The sequence below is a fragment of the Cyphomyrmex costatus genome, unplaced genomic scaffold (genome assembly GCF_001594065.2).
Source record: "Cyphomyrmex costatus isolate MS0001 unplaced genomic scaffold, Ccosl1.0 scaffold222, whole genome shotgun sequence".
In the NCBI taxonomy this organism is placed as follows: domain Eukaryota; kingdom Metazoa; phylum Arthropoda; class Insecta; order Hymenoptera; family Formicidae; genus Cyphomyrmex; species Cyphomyrmex costatus.
The window spans coordinates 315,820-339,541 of NW_017276280.1; the positions used below are offsets into that span (position 1 = coordinate 315,820).

At 34.4% G+C, this 23,722-nt stretch overlaps 1 protein-coding gene across 1 annotated transcript in view; it reads left to right on the forward strand.

Moving 5' to 3' along the window:
- Positions 1–21,344, forward strand: part of LOC108773798 (RNA-binding Fox protein 1) — a 264,406-nt gene extending 243,062 nt beyond the window's left edge. Inside the window, exons 10-14 of the mRNA XM_018539732.1 lie at positions 3,241–3,394; positions 7,054–7,117; positions 17,650–17,816; positions 20,243–20,306; positions 21,019–21,344. Coding sequence (XP_018395234.1) covers positions 3,241–3,394; positions 7,054–7,117; positions 17,650–17,816; positions 20,243–20,306; positions 21,019–21,063 — 494 coding nt within the window. The 3' untranslated portion in view covers positions 21,064–21,344. The remainder of the gene's footprint in view (positions 1–3,240; positions 3,395–7,053; positions 7,118–17,649; positions 17,817–20,242; positions 20,307–21,018) is intronic.
- Positions 21,345–23,722: the final 2,378 nt, after the last annotated feature.

Below are 23,722 nucleotides of genomic sequence, written 5' to 3' on the forward strand. Positions count from 1 at the left end.
ATATGTTTATTATACTTTCGGTATAATTTTGATTATCAGAACTTTGAAGAGATGTTTTCGTGATTGTTCTATTTGTTTTTAATATACGTGGAATAATTTCACGTAACGACATTTTATTTACAACTTATGATTAAATTTTCTGAGTGAAAAATTTCGTTGTTCAGTGATGAATATGGATTTCATTCTGTATTTTAAATTTCTACTATACAATCACAGTAATGTATAAATATAAGTAGAGTGTAATACAAAATTTTTTTATATTATTAATTTTTTCTAAGGAATCAAAAGATTCGTTTCTTTAACAAATTTTATTCTCTTCAAGGTATATTTTTCGAGGCGAACCATGTATATAAATGAGAAAGCACTTGTTAAATCGCTCCATCAGCAGCTGATCCGAACGAGATGACTTGGTGCTGATGAAAAGGTAGGCAGAATCGTTAAATTTTATTGCTCCATCTTGGACCAGCCGGAAATAAAAAGGATTCTTCTCATCGCGTCGAGTTTATTTTTCCAACTTTTTTTTTTGTCAGATATGTCGATAACTCAACGTCATTTGTCGTTGCCGTCAATACAACGGCTATTCATTAAAGTCACTATCCATCCATCAGGGTTACCCATATGATTCTTCCGATTACATCATCTATCAATGCTCAAAACGTAAATTAAAAAATATCTCAGAAATCTAATTCATCATATCAATAGCTCGATAAATCATCTATTTTCTGGCAGATTGATATTATTATCTAATAATATTGATAATATTCAGAGTCTAATGACGTTGTAACACTTTTATGTCCTAATTCTTTTCATATGTCTGCAATTTTGCGAATCATTTCTTAATATCTGGAGAAGTAATTATCATACTTTTATCTTATAAGTATCTCGAATCAAGGCTTTATCGTTTTGCAATCTATGAGATTGCTGATAATAGAATCGATTATTTTTTATCTTTTCGAAATATATGGAATTAGTTAATATTCCGCAATCTCGTTGAAATTTACCGAGCGAAGGCTCACTGCCACGAATCTGAAATGCATCACCGAGCGAGAAAGCCCTGCAGCCACCGTTGTGCAACGTCAGCTTCCGGAACTGCGCGCATCCGTGGTCTTTCTTCCCCTTGCGAAGGCTGGCGTCGATCATGCAACCGGCAGCTGCTACACAATGTGGACGGATCGAGTCGTGACATCCACGTCGCCGTCTATTCAACTCCACCGGGAAAATTCCCTTCCTCCGTAGAGACCAAAACCTCTGTAGAGGCCAAATGAAAAAACAGGCTGGTCAACTTTCGCAGAGTATCTTAAGTTGTTCTCGACGCTCAATATTGTTGCATATACGTAATTAATTTGTATACTTTTATACCAGTTCTTCCTTTAAACAATTCAAAACAGTCGCAGGATTGCCACAAAAGTGGAAATCTGCAGGGAAAAGTCAGGAAATTTTTGGGAAAATAAAAATTCTTAACTTTGAAAAAGTTTAATATGTGTACATCACACCTATGCAGTTTTGGAATACTATCAACTTAACAATTTAAATGCAAGCGCTGTCAGTAATATTAATAGTAATTATATACATCGCTATGTTGATTATCCTTTTAATAACACATATTTTACTATTTCCAAATCACAGGGCAAAATTACAAAAAAAATTTTAAATATTACTTAAAGTATTAGGGGAAATAATGAAATTTTATCTGAGAGTCAGGAAAAAGTTATGGAATTGTAGAATGAGAAATTTGTCATAAACCTGAATCGGCTTGTCAATATAGCCTCTAGTCACTAATAATATTGTGCAATAATACTGATTGTCTAGGACTGCTGCCTAATCCGCTTTATACCTGGCGTTGCGATCTTCGAGTCTTTTTTATTTTTTTACTTTTGTTTGATTTTGATAGATTTGCGGAATCTCGATTGTCATCGAAGTCTGATAGATTACGTAGCTTCTGACACCAATCTTCGTCGAAGCTTCAAGGATTTCACACCGATCGCACAATCTTTACTTCGAAGCGTGCGATTTCTGCCACTCGCGGAAATCGTTCTCCTATTTACGTTATTTTTTGAAGGAAATTGTAGCGACCTGTCGCGAGCAGATCGCAAATAACGATAAAATGCCCCCGAAAATCTACCTACTCGTAAAGGAGTCATTTCTTTTAGATGAATTTCGTTTCGTGAAGTTTCGTAGCCGTTTCTTTCCTTTCAAGCTATTCCTGAATGTCAAATACAAGCGGAGCAAAGGAAGCGAACTTTCCTATTTTCGATTTTCTGAAGTTCTCTGCGCTCAAGCCACATCCTTTCTTTTCTTACGCCGCGAGATTCTCCGGTGTTTTCTGATGTTCGTATTTACTTCTCTGGCGCAATTCTCCAAAGCCAATCTTTGATAGGAAGAACAAAATTTCCTGCTCGTGCCGCAGTTTCTCTTAGATCGAAAGCTTTCTCTGCGCTGGCTGAGCCAGATACGTTTGTCGGTGAATCGTGCTTGTTTTTTTTACATCGTGCTATAAGCACTTTTAAAAGAAGGATTTTCTATTCCAATTGTCTTTCTTTTCTTTTATTATATATGCACCTCATTATTAAATTTTCATTAACATTAGCTATATAATTCTGAATTGATTTAATACTAAAACTTTAAAGAACTTAAATTTTATACAATTTATTACATTATAAAAATATTTTAAATAATTAATATAATTAATTGAACGATTAATTCAATTATCTAAAAAATGATATTTACGCATTTATTTATAAATTATAAATTAATGCGAATTATAAATATTTAAATTATAAAAAAAGAACGATTTTATATTAATTTTCTGAGACAAAAAATTAATTATAGAATTTCTTAAAAACATTTGTTATTAAAAACATAATGAGGATGTTATATTTCACAAGTGAAAAGAAAGAAAACAGCCTTACATTAATATTATACTTATATTTGAGTTTTCCCCGAATATGCTGAGCGAATAAAAATTTTCTAGATACTCTAGAAATTTTTTATTCCATAAATTTCCCTCGCGCAACAGTGACATGTTCGATGAGTTAATTCCCAGACATATCGATCCTAAGTCTCATAATCGAGTATGAAATCATGTCGCGAACCTCGTCTCGCCGGCTGTCGATATGCGCCGTGGTTCCTCGAGGAGCAACCTGGAATTCTGCGGAGTGGTTGGTAGCAACATAAATCTTCAAGGTAGGCAATCTTGTGTAATCGTGCATGTGCGCGCGTGTCGCGTGTGTGTTGTTGCAGCTGCGGCACTTAGAGGAGTTGCCATACAACGTGGTCGAGTAGGAGCAGCAAGGGCGACTTTCCCAACCAGCGCGGCCGCCCTGGCACTGGCCAGGAATCCGGGGCAACTTGCAGCTGCAGCTGCGGCTACAGCCCTACATCCCTTTACACCCGCGTAAGTATCGGTCCAGGTCTGGTTGCGTCTAACCGACGTCTAACCGGAGGTATTTCTGTACTCGAAGAATATACTCTGTTAATCGGCATTCTGACATTAGTATTTTTAATTAAATTCAATCATACTATTGTGCGATAATTTGACTTTCTGTCACTGCATGAATACTCGGGTATCTATGCATCATTTTAAACGATAAAAATTTATTTTTCATGCAAATTTTGTTATAACGCCTTAAGGACTTCTTAGAACAACAAATAACAGTTGTGTCTTTATCTCATTCTTACTTTTTTATTTTTATCTTGTGAAACACGACAGTGGAAAAAATTAAAAATTACGCCTTAACAGAAAAATTAAGATGATTGTAAATTGATAGGAGATACTATAGAAAGGACGATTTTACTGAAGTTCTAAAAATTTAACTAAATACATATCTGAAAATATGTTGATAAGCCAAATTTTAAGAATTTTTAATAGGCCAAACGAAATTATATTTTTAGATCTGTATCTAACTAAATCTAGATATTTTTGCAAAATCGTTCTTTCCATGCGCAATATAATAATTCGAATTCTCACTGCACTCTTTTCATGTTATGCGTTTTCAATAAAATATCGATAAACCATTAACAGAGTACATATGTATGTCTACAGGAACACTTCTATATGATCTAGACCAACCATTTTAAAGAGTATCTATATTCTGCAGCTTGTTTGATATCTTTTGTACATATTTTCTTGTTGGTGAATTTTTTCTTGCAGCGAGTAATCAGGAGCGTACCTCGAAAATACTTTCCTGTTACGAAACTTTTGCGAAGGTTCGTTGAACGGTAAAAACGAACATGTGGTATAACGACGATAATTAATTTACGTAGCCAGAGTGTGGAAGAGGTGCGTGCGTCATTAAAGTTTCGAAGGACTTTTTCGCGATAGCCTTTTTCTTCTTAACGATCAAGTACTTACGTAGTTAGCGTGATTTATATGCCACTAGTTCTCTTCTCCACGCGATAAAGTTTAACTTGTGAATTTAAACGTTAAATTGCGTTCTCCGACTAATTATGTTTATTTATCTTTGATGCAATTTACGATAAATAAACTTTTTGTTTAGATCTAATCTAATCGAAGGGTTCTTCTTTTCACTTTTTCTTAAGTACAAATTCCGTTTTTTGTTAAATGACTTGTTATCAGCGATTACATTCTCTTTTTAATGTTTTTTTCCAAATTTTAGCCATGTATTGAAAATTTAATTTTCCGCAAATATCAATGATCGTTGGTGTAAACAACTTCAATAACTCTCAGCTCGATGACGATCATTTATTAATAAATTATATTGTGACTGGATGTGGGAGTATCGTTGAATATATATACTCCATCACTTCATCGTGCGTCGAAGATCATCGAGTGATATTGAAAACAATCGGGGAAATTACTCGCTGCAATGAGTCTGCACGCGCCGCTCGTTAAGGCTTTGCCTGTCAATCTCACTGAATTTGCACACTGCATGTCTACCTTCCCAAACCTATTTCCTGCAAACGTCCTCTTCGCGCACAATGCGGATTGTAATTTGCGAAAGAGCGCCCGCGACTCGCTCATTTCTCACTAAATGGAGATTTAGAATAAGCGGGAGAACCGAGGACACTCGATTGCTTTCCTGCCGAGGACGATCAAAGAGGTGCCACCCGGGGAAAAAAAAAGATTTTATTTCATCACACTGCTCTTTGACTGATTAGAAGATTAAAACGCGTCTGTTGAATCGGCACGGTTTATCTTGTCGCGATGATCACGCGCAATTATTTTTTTTGTTGAAGATTAAAAATCGTAGAATGTGTAGACACTTTATCTTTTTTTTTTTTTAACTTTTTATCATTCCGAATTTTTAGGAGCAAGCATTCGCGTCGAACCGTCAATCGTTCGTTCATTTTAACGTTACGAAATTGGACATGGCGTTGGCAGGAATGAAAAATTTGAATACGGATGAAAATCAATCTTCGAAGCCTGTTACATCGATGCACACCCGCGAAATCGGATTTGTCAAGTCCAATATCTACATATATATTGTGTGTGTATATATACATTATATATATATATATACATACACGTTATGTATTTTAATTTGAACACCGTGTTGTTTCATTTGTATAACGTAAAGATTTTAGAAAAGAAAATAACTTACGTTTTATATATATCTCCAATTCGTGCATCGTCACACCAGGCATAAACAAGTTTCTTTCCAAATCAATACAGTTATACTTCGTTCAAATAATTTCAGGAGTGAATTTTGTTTACAGAGAAATAACGAAAACGGTTGACGGAAATAACTCAAACACAAATATTTATGTCCTATTTGATTTGTTTTTGAGTTTTACGATAGTTTCTTTGGGTTTCAATAATGTTTGGCGTATACTGGATCTAGTTGTTTATCATATTTTTTGTTTCGACATCAAATATCTTATTGTCTACTTGTAACTATTTTTATGACGTTTTGGGAAATTTGTTCTTTTTATAAAAACAATCAATAGTTTCCGACATATACCGATTTGATGATAATAATTTATATTTGCTATCATAATATATAGGGATGCAAAATGTCGATAAATGATTACACTTAACGAAAATTTATGTGATATAGAAATGATATATATTTTTACTGAATTCAATATTGACAAGGCAAGAGATGTGTACGCGCAATTTTATCCCGATAAGCATTTGCCAGACATACATGTTTCAAATAATAATCGTTTTTTATTACTTATTTTTTTGTGGATCTTAAACAAAGTTGAACGAATGTTTATGCGCACATTTTTATTATTATATTACCGATACGTTGAATTTACTCCTGAAATTACGCTCGTATTTTACGAAATGCGTATGTGTTGTAACTTTGCTTTCGTAACTTTCTTCATTCCTGACAGGGTACAGTCAAAACGAACCGAATTCGCATTCCGTAAAATCAACAAACTTTTTTCTCCGTGCCCCTTTTAAAACAAGATTATTACTTACTCAAGTTAAATAGACTTTTAACAACGAACTCACCAACGAAGATAATAATAGAAGCGAGCTACCTGTAAAACTAATTCCATTGCGAATGCTACTATGCGGATGCAATATGAAGCAATCAACCTTTTCCTCGGCATAATTTATGATCTTCGCGCATAAAACAAACTTCGTTTGCGTAGTCGGGGGAGGACAAAGTTTATCGCCTCTGTCGTCCTCTATTATCCTACAAAGCGAGGATTATCGTATCCCAGAAATAAATTTTCAATTTTATTCTCGAACGAACGCACTGTTTAATACGTGACGTTTATTAAACGAGCGTTGTGCATTATTGAATCGAAAGATTAAAGGTTTTTTTTTGTAGTGACAGCTTTTAACTGAATGTCCCTATCGTATTCAATATTAAAGTCTTTATAAATATTTTGCGCGAAAAATATGAACAAACGTGTTGAATTTGTAAAACACGTTACTTTTTTAAAGGAGATGTTGTGTGTATCCAAAAATATTTAATCTTTTTAAATAAAAATAATTGATGGCGCGAGAATTATAACGTTAATTACACTTTGCAGAGAGAATCGTAAAATCAGAAATTTAGTAATCTCCCCACAGGCGCAGTGGCGAACAAGCGAATAAACCGTTCATTACTCATTGGTGATTTTTATTTTTTGCAGCGTTTACTACGACCCCTTCCTTGCGGCTCACGCAGCGACGCAGGATCCCAACTACAGGTTGCAGGTGAGACATTTCTCGATTTCTACTAATTCTCGCGAACAATTATTCCTCGCTTCCGGTGCACACGACCGCAGAAAGAGAGAGAGAGCCGCGGCCACCGAGACACGAAATAATACTCGGAACGAGTTTTTAATTAAATCGAAGAACGCGCGTGGTTAAATGGAAACGGCGCGATAATCAATCACGTCGCGATTGCCAAAGGATAATCGTCTATTAATCGGAAAACAAACCCTCGCGAACGTTGACGCGTTTTCATTATGTTGCGCTATACGGATAAGACGGATAAAGCGGACATAATTAATCGGGCAATCGGAAGATTATCGCCGATGGAATCGATACAAAGCAATTGGATGCGAGCTTGTAGTGGTATATCAATCATACACGATTCGATAAAACTTTGCTGGTAAATTTCTTTTATGAATGTCTTTCTATAGACAATTTTTCAATGATGTATTTAAAACGAAAGCCCCGTCAAACCGTCTAATTTTAAATATATCTAAATAATTAAACGTAAATATATTGTTTAAATAAAACTATTCGCCTAATTAAAATTATAAAATAAAAAAATCAGGCTTTATTATTATTAAATCCATAATGTCAAATTTAACTTAATTTAACTTGCCACTGCGCGTACTCAATATATATCGTTATTTTATATTAAAACAGTATATAAATTGACACTATATAGTGCCAAATTTATCTATTGTTTGAGCAGTGGTGACTTAAATAGAATTTGACACTATAGATTTGATAGCGACTATTTTTTTTCCTGAAATTAATTTTCGAAAGTTATAATTTTTATTGCGTATTAAAATTATATCTTTATTTTCTGAAAATATAAATCGACTAGAAATAATTATTATCACAAGCAAAGTTAAGCTCGACTGGTAAAATTAAAACATTTTTCATAAGACTATCAATAATCACGTAGTATTCAAAAGATTGTAAGAAGCTCAGTAGTATCACAGTTGTTACGACGTTAACCGTCTTGTGCAAGCCCGAAATACTCTCTCGGTACTAAATGTAGCCCGTTCGAGAGCGCAAACGGAAAACGCTTATTCGCACGTGCACCGGAAGCGGAATGCGGCGCAGTATCTGTAAGACGAGACAAATGAGCGCAGAGATTTTGACTAAAGTCCGTAATCTCTTGGTGGACCCGTTTAGCTGGAATGGCCTCAAGCAACAGCTGACGTTAGTTGACACACATTTTGCCAGGCTTGCACACACGAGAGAACGCCAAAAGAGAAACCGATAACAATAATTACACCATCCCTATCTCGCGTTCTACATTGTCCCGACCATTCGCCATTCTCATTGTATCTCATTTTCCGCCTATCTGTTTCGTTCTCCTTTCCCTCTTTCTCTCTCTTTCGTTTCATTCACGTAAAAATCCCGATGCATCCGACGGCATGATTGATCGAAAGCAGCGAGCACTGTTAACTATCGAAATGATTATTTTTGCCTCGATGATGCCGTCTCTCTGACACCATTCCCGCGTGAATGGATTTTATATTCGATTTGTCGGTTTTCCCTTTGAAATTAACTTTTGGTTGAAAAACAAATGTCGAATGACAGCTACAACAAACCATTGTCGATGACGAGCATTTCAATTCTTTTAGCTCGAATTGTATTATTAAAAAATCGTTTTAAATAAGAAATTTAGTTTGATCAAAAGTTTGTCTCAAAAATTAAAGAAATATTCATATACAATGTGAATCAATAAAATTAAAACATTTCGATAAAGTTAAATTTTAATTCGGCAAAAGTGCCATAGTGATATAAATAAAAAGTAATTTCTGTTTTATATTTTTAGTACAATTATTTTTTTAACGTACGTTAATAAAAATACCTTTCCAGATGAAAACTTTCAACAGAAAAAGAAAAAAAGCAATTAATTTTTTAAAATGTTATACTTTTTAAAATTAAAAACCTTTCTAACGTTGCATTATATATAATTTACTATCAGATTAGTTTGTGATTTTTTTTTTAGAACAATCTGAAAATAAAATTCACATTCGTTTATACGAGAGTCCTCTGCTATCTCTCGATTGCGCGGCATCTTGTTGCATCTTGTTGCCTAAATACATTTTCATCATACACTATTCCATCCACCTATGCATTATCTTTGTTCCTGTTTCTCCTTTTTTATATTAATTTTTCTCCTATCATCTTTATAGTTGTTTAAAGGGATGATTGTTAATCAACGACATGTACTTACGGGGATTAATAAAAGACAAAGTGGATGGTAGATGACACTAACGTCGATTGTACAAGACTTTCGCGTTTGCATCAGGAAAGGGGTGGGGAAGGGGGGTAACTCGTTTAAAACGAGGATTTAATTCCTTCGTGTAAAAACTCAAACTCGAGTTCCCGCCGCCCGGTATCCTTCCGGAATTTCTTTTCAGGTTTGCCGTTTGTGTTTCAGGCTAAAGCGCCCGCCCTGGAGGTAGGAATTAAGGGTCCGCCTGTTCTTCTCTCGTCTTCTCCGTCTGTTTTATCTATACACATCCCTCTTTTCTTCTTCCGTTTTATTCAGTCTGCTCTCTCTCTTTGTTCTTTTCACGTTTTCGTTTGTTCGCAAGATTGAAGTGCTCACCGATTGTTGACGACTACTTAGTTAAACGTGTTTCCCAATCCATTTTTTGCTATAAAAAAAAATAAAAAAAAAATTCCTCCCTTCCATGAAAATCTCGCTGTAACTTTTCCTGCAACGGAAGGTCGTTTAGGGGAGCTGTAGAAGAGTATTTCAGCCGAGAGACGAGGTTTTTCTCCTCCGATCATGTTGCGTTTCTTTTTTTTTTATTTTCTTTTTTTGTGATCCTCGATTGATATTAGCGTGAAGACAGCATGTAATGTCGCCTTTTTCAGTCAGTAGAGCATGCGTCGCACAGACCTAGAATTACGTCGTAGGAGGCCTATACAAGTGGAGCAAACATTTTGTGATAAATGCACGCAATTAAGTGTGTCGTTTGGAGTTCCTCAATTTTGAGGGAGCTTTGTATTATTATGCGGGCCAGTAGACAAGTGACGTAGGCAGGTTTCGTGTGATTAGAAAGCTACGCTAAGGTAGATGGTAGCCGTACCAGATTCGTACTAATGGTGTTGTAGTTAAGTTAAGCACACCACGTGATATTTCTTGACAATTAACTGTAAGAAAAATAGGAATTGTTATTATCTACTCACAAAATCCGAGACTTTTAAATATACGATCGGAGATTCGTATTTTTAAAAGAATGTTTCGATTATGAGATATTCTCAATGACTTTTGTATTTTTCCTCATTATTGCATTCCTGTATCGGATATCGATATTAACATTTAAGTAAGGAAAATGCAATTTTACTTAAATATCTAAAAATTTAACTAGATACATATTTGAAAATAATTTTGTTGAAGTAAATACGTAAAAATACCAAGCTGAACAATGTTACAAAAAGTCTTGACTCTTTAGTAATCAATTTAAACGTGATTATTTTGATTTACAAATTATCAGATTAGACTCTAGTGAATAAATTAATAAATGTATAATATTTATTAAAGCCAACACAGTTTGTTAAGATATTGTAATAAATGAATTTTCACACATTTTAACAACTTGGGTTGGCTCTAATAGGCATTTACATCTATTTACTTTGGTCCAACAAAATTATTTTTAGATTTAAATTTAAATATAGATGTTTCAGTAAAACTGCTTTTTCCTTAGTAAGAGCTTATTTTGGAAATCAACGTAACCGATTTTGTTTAAATAATCTGTCGTTCTAAAGGAGATTATCTTAGACTGAAAATGTGTCTGTAAAACCTGAACACATGATTCAATCTATAAATGCTGGTAAATATCAAAGCAGAGACCATTTTGCGGTTATGATTCATTGAGCAGACTATTTGTTGGATGCATTATCCGCACGAGTAACTATTTTACAAGAACATCGTTGGCAGACACTTCAAAAATCTTTCGATATTATGACATTATTGCACAAATGCATTATTATGAATGTCGTGGAGTTAAAGTATATTGCTTCAAGAATTTTCATGTCTCTTGTAAAGAAATTTATTATGGATATCAAGAGATCGAAGCGCACACCGTGCTAGAGGAATTCTCGCTCAAATTCTGTAAGATAAAATTCAGCCTTAGGGAACTGAAGAGCGACGATATTAAAATAAAATAGAAAACTATTATTTTCTATCTACAGAGAGAAATAACGAAACAAATCTTTAATCTTTGTTTGTGAATGTTAAAATTCGAAAATATGTCAAACTACGCATAAAAATTCCAATATTTCTTTCTTATCGTTATCGTATAAGCTGTTATAGTTTATCAAATGGAACCCAGTAAACAAATCGTTCTTTTATCGATAAAGTGTGAATGTAAAAACGAGGTTTGTAACACGTAAAACAAATCGCGCACGTAAATAATAATCAAAAGTGATTAATGAAACATTAATTGGTGCTAACGGAAAAACGGGATTCTGGCGTTCGATGAAAATTCATGATCGGAAAGCATGAAGGGTGTCTTCAAACGAGCTGAGTTATAAATTGTCCAGGCGTGCGCGCTGAGAATTTTTTTTCGCGGCTAATTTGGACAGGCTCAATCTGCAAATTTGACAGCGAACATCCCGTCAGCCGCGTGCTTTTTTCGTTGCCACCCACGTTTTCATTGGGGAAGAAGCCTCGTTCGTACGGAGAATTTACGAGCCGTCCACGTAACAGAGTCGGCCCAATTGCCAACCTCTTCTTCGACTTTGTTGAGAGACCGCCGTAAATCAACGTCATCGAGGAACACACGTCATATTACGACTGACGGGCTCATCCTAGCCAGATCCGCGAGGATATTCGCATGTTAAATGTCAACGGCACACAGCGCGAAATGGGCCCATATATTCTAGCTATTTATACGAATTTTCTGCATCTCTTTCTCTTTTGAGACGTTAATCGTTGAAATTTAAATTTGATGAGCATTAGGAAAAAATATATAGATATCTAATTGAGAGAAAATGGGATATAAAAATAAAAAACAGCTTATATATCGCGTATTTTTTAAACGTAATAAAAAAAATCTTTATAGAATTATAATAAGTATACAGAGAAAGAAGCATCTAAATTTTAGCAGATCTGAAAGTAATTTATTGGATTGTCAAAATAATTATGTCAAATAATTTAAGCATGACAAGTAATGTTATATAAAAAGTTTATATAAAAAGATTCTAGGAATCAATTCGAGCGTCCTATACATAATTATTTTGAGGACCAATAAAATTATTTTAGATCTGTAACTCTACCTGAATTTTTAAATATTTCAATAAACTGTTCTTCTCGAATTTAAACTGTTAAATTTTTAATTAAATTACAAAATCAAAGTTAAATTTTAAAGAAGAAAAATCTTGCAATAATAGTTATATTCTATAAATTCCATAGAAATTTGATCTTATGGTTTTACAATAATCATTTTATTTCATTTCATTTCATTATGCAAGATAGATCATTTTCTCTGTATTTGTAAAAATACAAATAAATACTAATACTTTTAAGTACACAGCAAATGTGTACAGCAATTAAGTAAAAGTTCAGCTTTGAAAGTCGCAGAAAGTTCACGATAGGGTTAAAATGTTTAGTTTATTTAACTTTGATTCGATAATTAGTTCGACAGCACTAATTTAATCTGTATGTCTTTTCTAGAAAGAGAGAGATGAAATGCCGTATCAGCGAAGTATTTTGAAAATCTTTTCGTTAGCTTAATTGAGGGCTCGTCGGATCTACAGCTAGCTTTCCATCAATGAATAATATAAGTCATACAGTTTGTTTAGTGTAATTGGCAAAAGATGTTCTTGCTTCCTTGCTATCCGCTGGATGTTTTCACAGTCGCGAATAAAAATTAAGGCTTTCATCTTTAGCTTGTTAGTATATACCTTAACTTTAATAAAAGGTACATAAAGAAAGAGGGAGGAAAAGATGGAAAGTCGAAGTAATCCAAAGAAAAGCAGACTAGTCTTTCTTCAATTTTCTGCTCTATTCAATTATTAAAATCGATTGGATATGCAGAAATGTAATTTTTGTTATTACAACGTGACGCGTTTGTTTGCTAATACGCGCGAAAAAGTAAAAATGTACACAGTTCATTAAAAATTTTACTCATAATATAACAAAGAATAGCAAATATTATTAAATAACATTTTAATAATAATAATACAGAATAATAGGTAGAATTTGTTGTTCTGTTCTAAAATTTTATAATTACTTAAAACAATTACGTAATTATATCCTTTTTGCATTAGAAAAGATATCTTTTATGCATTTTTCGTGAACTAACCTAAGCAAAGCTTACTTTCCACGACCTTCGTCACCGTTAGAATTTAATTGTTAAGCGTTCACCTGTACCACAATGTAAACAGAGGTTTCGAGTTTGCGGTTGCGTCGTTTAACAGACCATTCTCGGACGCGGACGGGAAGGCACGAGGCGTGAGAAAGAACGTGAAGCGGCACGGAAAAAAAGTACTCGCGAGTCCGACCACAACGAGGTGCTGAATCGACGTAACTGCGAGATAAAAAGCTATAATCACCAGTTTCGCGCGCGACAAGAGGACCATTTCTTGCCACGATTTCGACACTTCTAGTCGGTTGACCCCGGAAATTGGATTCGCGAGAAATTATTGTCTTCTTGTTTCCGACGATATTTCATCGAAAGCGAATCATTGTGGTCGTACACTCCGAAGGGATTACGTAATTCTCGCCGCAGTAAGATCGAATCATTGCGAGAAACATGACGCAACTTTTTGATGGAATCTCCGCGTGTTTTGAACAGTTCGAGAATGAAATTTTATTTGAGAAAATTCGCGGAACAACTTGGCGCCTCTCGCTCCGCTTTCAGTACGTCCTGTTTTCTTCCTGGTAGCAAAACAGCTCGTTCGCCGCGTCGCACCCCTTCGCTGTCTTTTTTTTTTTTTTTTTTTTTAGACCGCCAAAAGTTTCTGGCGCCGACTAAATCGTGTTTTCGTCGCGATACGTGAGCCGGTCAGCCAATTCACACTGCAAGTCGCTATTTACAGAGCGTTCCTCCGCAGTGTCGAAAATTATTGAACGTTCAATAACAATTTTTCTTGCAAAATTACAAGCAGCTCTATTCAAAAATTGTTTTTTCTGTCTGCGTTGTTAAAACCTGAAGCCTGAGACATAATTGAAAAGTACAGATAATAAAAATAGAGAATAATTTCAATCCATCAGAATATGTAATCTGTTGTGAAATCTATTATTCTTTGTCCTATATTTATGATTTTCAATTATGTTTTAGGTACAATCCATTGCACATTACGCAAATATTCTACACTTTCATTGTAAATTGTTTAAACGATCTAATAAATATGTCTTTATTTAAATCAAATAAAGATTCAACTTTTACGTTTAAAATTTAAAGTTAAGTTAAAAAAACATCATCACTGTTTGTGTGTGTGTGTGTGTGTGTGTGTTAATATTGAAATAATTAAACGATAATTCTATTCAATATTTAATAATAAAGTTAAAATTTTTACGTTTAAGGTTAAAAAAAACATCGTCGTTTTTTGTGTTAATATTGAAATAAAATAATAATTTATTTGTTTAATATTTAAATGAAGCTTCGTCGAATAGCATATTAAGTTATACATAAAAGTCACGTCACTTTTTGAATTTTTAAATTTTCAAGTACCTATCTGAATGTTATCAAGCTCTGAATTGACATTTTAAAATTATTTGGAAGCTTTTCATTTGATTATTTATAGTTTTCTTACTCGGTAAAAATGGATTCTAAATTTTGTAACAAATTGTAGGTTAACATGTTTTAAAATTGTTGGATTATTTTCATATCGCGGTTTTATATCAAGCTTAGAATAATTTATTGATTAGCTCGCGTGACATCCTTTTACAACTGCGAGCAATTACCTAGATTTAATATCTACAAATTTCTGGAACATATTCTACGTCTTTTTCTTTTATTAGTAACGAAATAACAATGGATTTTACTTATTAGTACGGACAGTATAATAATGCTTGACGTTTTGAAATTATGACTGGCAATGCTGTAATATTCCTTTTGCATCGTCGTTCTTTGTGTTAATTTGAAGTAATGAAATGATAATTTATCTATTTAATATTAAACTGAAGTTTCGTTAAATAGCTAACATTAATTATAGATACATAATATATTAGCAATTACATGGAATACAGATTTATTAATAAATATGTCCACACACACATGCGGCGATTTTTTATTAATTCTTATTTTTTATTGTGAAATATTTAGTTATATAAATATAAGTAAAATCTACGAAAAAAAATTTTATCATTCGTGTAGTAACAATATAGATATACATATAACTTCATAATTACTTCATAAATATTATTGATAAATGAACACACCTAACGTGTCTTCTATAATATTGCACAAGATTACGTATAATATATGTTGCAATAAATTACCGATGTGATCCGACAATTGAGCTTAAAACGGAACTTAATCCTCCGAGGCTTTTAGGGAGCTCTCTTGACACGATAGTATTCGGGCAAACTGCATTCGGGTTTAGGTCAAACGCGCGAATGGTAATGTCATGGAAATCGCGAGCATCTGCAGAGTGCGCTAGTGTTACGTTATCGCGTAATGGGATACATATATGTCGGCGTATCGAATTGCACATCCTAGATGCATGCACGTAGGTCTTCCCGCCATCATCCTGGCGCCAATAAGTGCGCTCTCAACAGCCCTCTCTTCATCGGGCATAAATCCCCTGATGTATCGAGCGAGATTCGATGCTGCGTGTAAACATTTGTGGGATTCACCGTTTAAACATTGTGGGCATTTCCAAATATAGGCGATCCTTTTGACGTGAGACTCACTCGAGCGAGTTTACTTATTACCTCAGGAATAATAGCTACAACATATGATCGACACGCTAGAAATAAAATGATTATTTATTGTTATACTTGGTATCAGGAATTTTTTTAATTGCTCGTCTCTATGTTTCATTATTGAAGCTTCGTTCCACTCTGAATTATATAGGCAAAAATATTTTCGAGATTACTTTGAAATACATTTAGAATAGTTTTCTTACCATCTGTCAAGCCTACGAGGTTGAAAAAAAGGAGCCCGATTCATCATCCCAATTCTTTTCTATATCATATTATATTTGTAGTTTTCAAATCTTTTATCTTGCACCGTGGCTACTTTCATGAATCTTCATGTTGCATGAAATTTTTTTATTATATCTCTCTCCATTTATGTATTCATTTCTTTATCCAAATTATTTAATGTGGAACATAAAAAATATTTGTGTCGAAAAAAATTGGAAATATAATTTTCCCATTCTCTCGACATTTTAATGTGTACGAAAAATAGTTTCGAAATTAGTAAACGATGAAGAAATTTTATTTTTAACATGTTTTCGTATTTTAGGATTCATAATTAGAAAGTGGAATGTTTGCATTATCGCAAAATATTCGATAATATAGCCGCTTGATGTCATAAAGAAATTGAATCATCAGTTTCAACCAGATCATGTTCCTTGTAAATAAAAAGTCCCTCTCGAAGCTTGTATAAAATACAACTACGAGTGTCACAGTTAGTTATATGCTCGAAATGTTTGAATATCCATGCACTGACATTTTTAAAACAGCGAGAGAAATGTGATGCGAAGGATTTCGACAATATTTTTTAACTGGTATATGTTCAAGCCTGAAAATATCACTTGGCTGTTGCATCTCGCTGTTCTATTGATGTCGCAACGAACAACGCTGATGCGTTTCACGTAGTAATTGCACATAGAAAACGTTAGCAAACAATTAGTACATTTCATTTATTTTGACAGTTTATTACTTCCGAGACTTTTAAAATAAATATGAAATAAATTTTACTTTATAAAAAGATATGAAACAAATTTTAAATTATTTCTTAAAATTATATAACAAGATTTGATAAGACTGCAAAATATGTACGTAGTAATAAAAAAGAACATTCAGAACCATTGTAAAAAAAATTCATAATGATTCTGTTAATGTTAAAATTGTATAATTAATATAATCCTGATTATTTAAACATTTTAAAATATTTATTTACTGCGTAACAAAGTTACACATGTGATGTAATCATTCATAGTTGTGTTCTATTGATGTATATCTGGTATTTAAATTATTTGTAATTAAAAAACTGTTTTTGTGTACTTCTTCCGTATCTAGTAGACATTGATCAATTGAGGCTACGATTGGAAAAGAGTGCATTTATTTAAAGTTTCTATTTGTGTTTATTGGATATTGTAGAAGTATATTTGCAGTTTTATATAGACAATGGATGTAATTGAGTACATTTTCCCACTGTTCCTTTTGTTCTGTGCCTCTTTTCCAGCCGCAATTGTCATTTTCCATTTAGAACTACCGATTAGAGAGAGCTACGTTTTCTGTGTGCAACGACACGAGCCTCTAGGAACGATCGTATTAGTATCGTTTCTCGCTGAGATCATCCTCTCTGTCTGTCTTCGAGCTTGCTTGAGCCTTGCATGGCGGGTCATGGTTGTTGTTTCAGGCCGCGGCAGCGGCAGCCGCAGCCTCACCATTGTTGAAGACACCACTATCAACGGCACAGCAGGCTACGTATGCAGCTGCAGCAACCTACACGGCGGTGGCTGCGCGCGCATACGGCGCAGCTGCAGCTGCGGCACAACCGGTCGCAGGATATGCCGCAGTCGCGGGGTAAGTGCACCCACATTTTCACCCGAGAAACCCTCGTGTATGTACTCTCACTCACCACGAATCCTTCAGGACCTTCTCTCTCTCTCTCCCCCTCCCCTCGCTTCCTCACTCTTTCTCTTTTCCTCTCATTCGATATATAAAACGTCCCAGATTTAGCGAGCCAACTTCCGCCTACAGATTATTTAACAAAACTGGAGCCAATTTTTTTTCGCGAAAGCACGTGTCTAACTTTTATTAAATTATATACCTACCACTAATCCTCTATTTAATTAAAAATTCGTTCAAACGTAGTACGTGCAAGATGTAATAAAGAATTGTTCCCAATTGATTAAATGTGGCTCGGTGAATTTAGAAATTTCTTGTACCAAGAAGCAAAGATCTCTGCAAAGAGAAGAAAACTTTTCAAACGTGTTCCCTTTTATTCCGCTTAGAGAAAGGGAGTTTTTGCAACTTTTCTTCGCGAACGTGCTTTTCTTGTAATATCTCAAGGTTTTTTTTTCTTTAGAATGATGCTTTATTTATTTTATATAAATTATTTATAACTTGTTATTTGACGCTTATATTGCTATATTATATTCGAGGCACTATATAATGTATTATCATATTATAATGTCTCTCTTTCTCTCTTTTATACGTACTTACAAATTAATTAATTAATATATGTTAATATATTTATTAGTAATTAATATATTATTCCAATAATTATGTAATGTACATTTTGAAAAATACTTGAGCAATTAGGAAGATATAATATGACAATTTAATAAATTAGAATTTATCATTATAATAGATAAATGTTCACACTTTTAGTACATCATAAGCTTACATAGTATTCTTTAACAATTCATTCGATTTATTCGGAATTATGACATATTATCTTCATTATCGACATGATTCTCCTATCATAGTTGTGGTTTGTATGCTGTCTAGTAGTGGCATGCAGATACACATGTATAGATTGAGGGACGCTTTGAAGTCACCGGCTCGACCTCATTACGAGAGTGAGGTCAAAGTGTATATCATGTATTGAGCATCGCAATGAATTGCCTTTCTCTCGCTATCCTTGATGATGTTCATTATCAACATCCCCCTTTATATCTGCCAGCAACCTCCACATGTTCCTCATCATTCAGCGTCGCAAAGTACTTATTCTCCAAGTGGGGAATTATTATTGATTAACACAATTATAACATAAAGAGTCCATTCCTTGCAGCAAATCCCGACGTCGCGGACGACCTGTTAGAAGTCGCAGATCTGTTTCCGAAATTCAGACCCATCCTGATAGTCCTGTCGAAAGTCCAAACCATTCCCCGAGAAGCACCACTCCCCAAGAAACCTTAAAGCGCGCTTAATGCACTTCGCGTCAATATCTTGCATCCAACACAAGAGGAATATCAAGTACAAATATAAGTATTAGAATCGATTTCATACCTAACGCATTCCGTACGTATGTACGTAGCTTCTCACACTGAATAAAATGTTTGATATGTATAATTATTTAGTTTTGTTGATACAGCATGACTGATAAAAACTTTCTTACTTTTTCATAAAAAAAATTGTATTATTCTAGCCAAAATTTGGTTAGAGTATGATTTTTTAGTAAAAAAAAATTAATAGTCACGTATCAACAAGATAAATGATTATATGTTCCAAATATTTCTTTCAGTGCAGAATCTATTATAGCTACGAGCAATTTTGTCAAAATTCTATATACAAGAAAGAACTATATATATATAGTATATCCTAATTACTATCTTAATTTAACTCTTATCCTATCTCACTCTATAATTTTAATTAAAGTTACACAGGGAAAGAATGATCATTTTGCTGAAATATCTAAAAATTTAATTCAGATTTGAAAATAATTTTGTTGGACTGACAAAATAATATAGGATATTTAAGCATAATGAGCAATGCTGCAAAAAGTTTTCTAACAACAGTTTGTGTCATGCATTCTACATAATTATCTTAACGGTCTAAAAAAATTTTTGTGAAATTTGTGTGTTTGATAGATATGAAAGTTTTATCAAAATAATTTGAGTAGTTTTCGAAATTTTTGGAAAAAACGAGTTTTTCCTTTAATTTGAATGCCCCACATCTTTGAAACTAAACCGATTCATACATATAAAGTTTCCGTTTTGATTGAGTGTAAGGAATCATTCCCTAAAATCTTTTAGAATATTTAATACTACCACCCTGTATACTTTTCTCTTTCTCTTATAAGGATTTTGATAAAATTGCTGGTGATCAGACTCTGTTATAGGATCTCTATACGTTTTGATTCCATCTTTCCTCTTCCGATCTTCCTCACGGAAAACAAAAGTGAGGAAAATCGGAAGAGTAAAATGCGCGTATGAAATCGTTCAACTTCAGCGAATCGGAAAATTCTATCGATATTAACAATCACTTTTTTATTGTTCTTCCAGCTACGGGCGTGAATACGCCGATCCCTACCTCGGACATGGCATCGGACCTGTGGCGGGTTACGGGGTAAGAAAGAGCTTCGATTACGAAGTGTACTTTTACGATTTCATTTAACGGTAGTGCCGCTAAATCGCGCGCATAGATCTCCCGCGGAGGAGAATGGAGCACCCCGTTATTACGCCATAAATAACAAGCGTTAGAAAAGACCACCTCGCGAGACCGTGGCGCGTTTCACTCACATATGAATTATTAATGCAAGGAATTTTCAACTTACGGGAACTGTGTCGCGGCGAAAGTTAATGGCTTGTGCTCCCATCGCACGCATTTATCTTCAAATGCAACTATTCGGACCTCCGCGCCATGCCGGTTTCAGTTTGCTCGGTGAACGCGAACCGTATACGTATTGTGTACGTATTGTGTAAACGACAGGATGGTCGAACGAAATAGGTGTACGTCGCGTTTGTGAAGGAGTTTAATCATTCCCGACAAACTCAATTTAACGGGGCGGTAATTAAATAAGTTTTTAACTCGATCTCGTTGGTTTTCCGAATAGATGGTCCTGACGTTACACCGCAACGTTGCAGTAAATTGAAATCTTATGTATAAAACATCGCTTACTCTATTTGCCGTTTATCTTTGGACGGTAAATTTTTCAGCTCTTGAAATAAGATCGTAAGACAAACGGTTACGTTCAACGTTAAATGCTATCGCGGTTTATACGTTAGTTTGCGCTGTGTATCACACTGAGATGGTATCTTATGAATTTTTATCCTTGCAGGCAACTGTATACAGAGGTGGCTACAACAGGTTCACGCCGTACTAAATGGATCATTAGTAGAACCCAAGAGCCTTCCAAGTTATACTCAGCAGAGAACATGACCAGACACGAGTCGACACAATCATCACCGTCATTTTTGTCATCATCGAGATCACCCACGAGACGACGAGCCTGGACCCTTCTACGCATGCTGACTCGCCGGTTTTACCTTCCAACTTTGTGACTCAAGGTCATCGTGAAGATGCGAAACCTCGACAACAAAATCGGAACGGAACTGCTGTTAACGTGAAAAGCACCGTCTACGTCAAATCTTCAAATAGTATCTTCGAAAATATATAAACAATTGAAATAGGCGAGAAAAATCTATCTGTAAATGCAGCGTCGAGGTCGGCGTATCAAAGTGTCGAGTCGTGTTCGGCCAGAAGTTGCTTTTAAAGTTGCCTCTTAAAGTCGCTTTCCTGCCAGCAGCTATTCGCAGGAGAGAGTCTTCTACTTGACTCCGTTTTTATCTAATCAATCGGTCCGAACAAATTGAACTGAATTCCAAATATCAAAATTGAAATAAAACTAATGACAACTGCTTCTCTCACACTTTCGAATTTTACTGCACAAAATTATTTTTGGTAATACCATCACGTTTCTCTACATTTGTCATATATGCTTCACGTTAATACAATACCAATGTTTTAATCTTGCGAACAATTTTATGAGTCATTAAATGGAATATAATAGTTATATTTCTTTCTCTCTACTGTTTATAGTTTCTATAAAACGCATTCATGTTGTGATATTATGTCCAATACGATGCATGATTCATGCACGTTTGCCTATTTACTGAAATACTTGTAATATAGCTGTACATTTGTTGTAATTATTTCTATTTAAGTCAACATTGCACATTACAATTTACATTCATAGCCTAAATTAGCAGATAGTGTTAATAATTCAAAGGGGCTGCCAAATCGCGCGCGCGAAGAAGCCCTAAACAATTCGCACAAATATCGTAGGACAATTTTACGCACATGATTTATTTAAGTGGAATTAAAATAAGCAAATGCGCGATTATTGAATAATTAACGTAAAATGATACCATATAACACATCACTCAATAAGTCCCAGGTCTGACATAATAGATGGCGCACTATTAACAAATCCATATAATTTTTAGAAAGTACTAAACTTTCAAACATACGTGTCAAAATTTTAGCTCAATCGGACCTTTACTTTACAAGTTACAGTGGTTTAAGTGACGTTACTTTTGCATTTTTCTAAACAATGGAAAAATTTGAATTTTGTATGTTGATAAATCATTGCTTCCTGATGGGAAAAAATACTGTTCAAGCAAAGCAACACTTATCAAGCCATTGCTTTGCTTGAACGGTATTTTGAAAAATGCAAAAGTAACGTCACTTAAACCACTGTAACTTGTAAAGTAAAGGTTGATTGAGCTAAAATTTTGACACGTATGTTTGAAGGTTTAATGCTTTCTAAAAATCATATGGATTTGTTATTAGTGCGCCATCTATTATGTTATGCCCGGGACTTATTGAGTGTTACATTGTCACAGTATAAGATATAATTTTTCTGGCAGCGAGGCATTGACGATTTCAGTCGACACGAATCGACACAAGGTGATCCGAAAAAGCGAGATCTTTAGGTAGCTAAAAAAGGTAGTTAAAAAAAAAAAAGAAAAACGACCTAGAAAGAAATAAAGGCATCCATGTGACCGGTAGGGTTTCTATGCCAAATATGTGTGTATGCGCTTCCGCGCGCGTGTGTATGCGTAGGTTTGTGAACTAAAACTGTTCTCAGTGAACTTAAAAGGAGTAGCGGAAACGGAAAAAGACAGGGACGAGAACCGCTTAGATCTCTGAAATAGTACGCCGGATTTTAATTGCACAGAGTCTAATCGAATCGATTTTTTAATTACAATAGCGCATCTTTGATTTCCATTTATCTTCTACAGTTCAGTCAATGTCTCGAAATTTCATTTTGCGCATTCTTACAATTTTGAACTATTTCATGTTCACATTGTTTTTATACTTTTGTCAAAATATAAAATTAAGTGCATCTTATTGTATTAAATAATAATAGAAAAATCCGCAGAAGAAAAGACTGCAAAGATCCGTTTCAGTTTTTATTTTCTGAAACTAAATTTGAGACCTGTAGACTCAATTCCATATTCCATATCCAGTTATTCGAAAAATTCTGCAGAGCAATTTTATCGCATCCTTTCACGTATCATGTAAGAATAGAATATCGTATACGGTCATATCGTCTCATCAAGGCCTCTTCCCTCTTTTCTGAGAAAAATCCGATATTGAGCTTGTCACATGATAACCCTCCCCCTTAGTATGTACTACTTATTTATTTAGTTAAGTGACTGAACAAACATGACAATTTTCTTTTTTTACTACAGTAAACGTTAACAGAGTCCACCTCGTAAGAGCTAAGCGCAGAATCTCAACGCCAATGAACGAGAGCATAGTAATAATACGTAAACAAAGATAGACTTGTAGAATGCGTTTCTTGGCGTGAACCGATCTTGCAGGGCGTATCACGAATGTATGAAGCTCTATCCGTTACTCTAAGGAAAAGAGATCCGTTACGTTCAGGTCGCTTTAACCAGTAATTCGTTTAAACATCTATAGTGTGGACGTTGCATACTTAGCAAGTCGTTTCGGTTCCTCGATGTCGAAGTGAC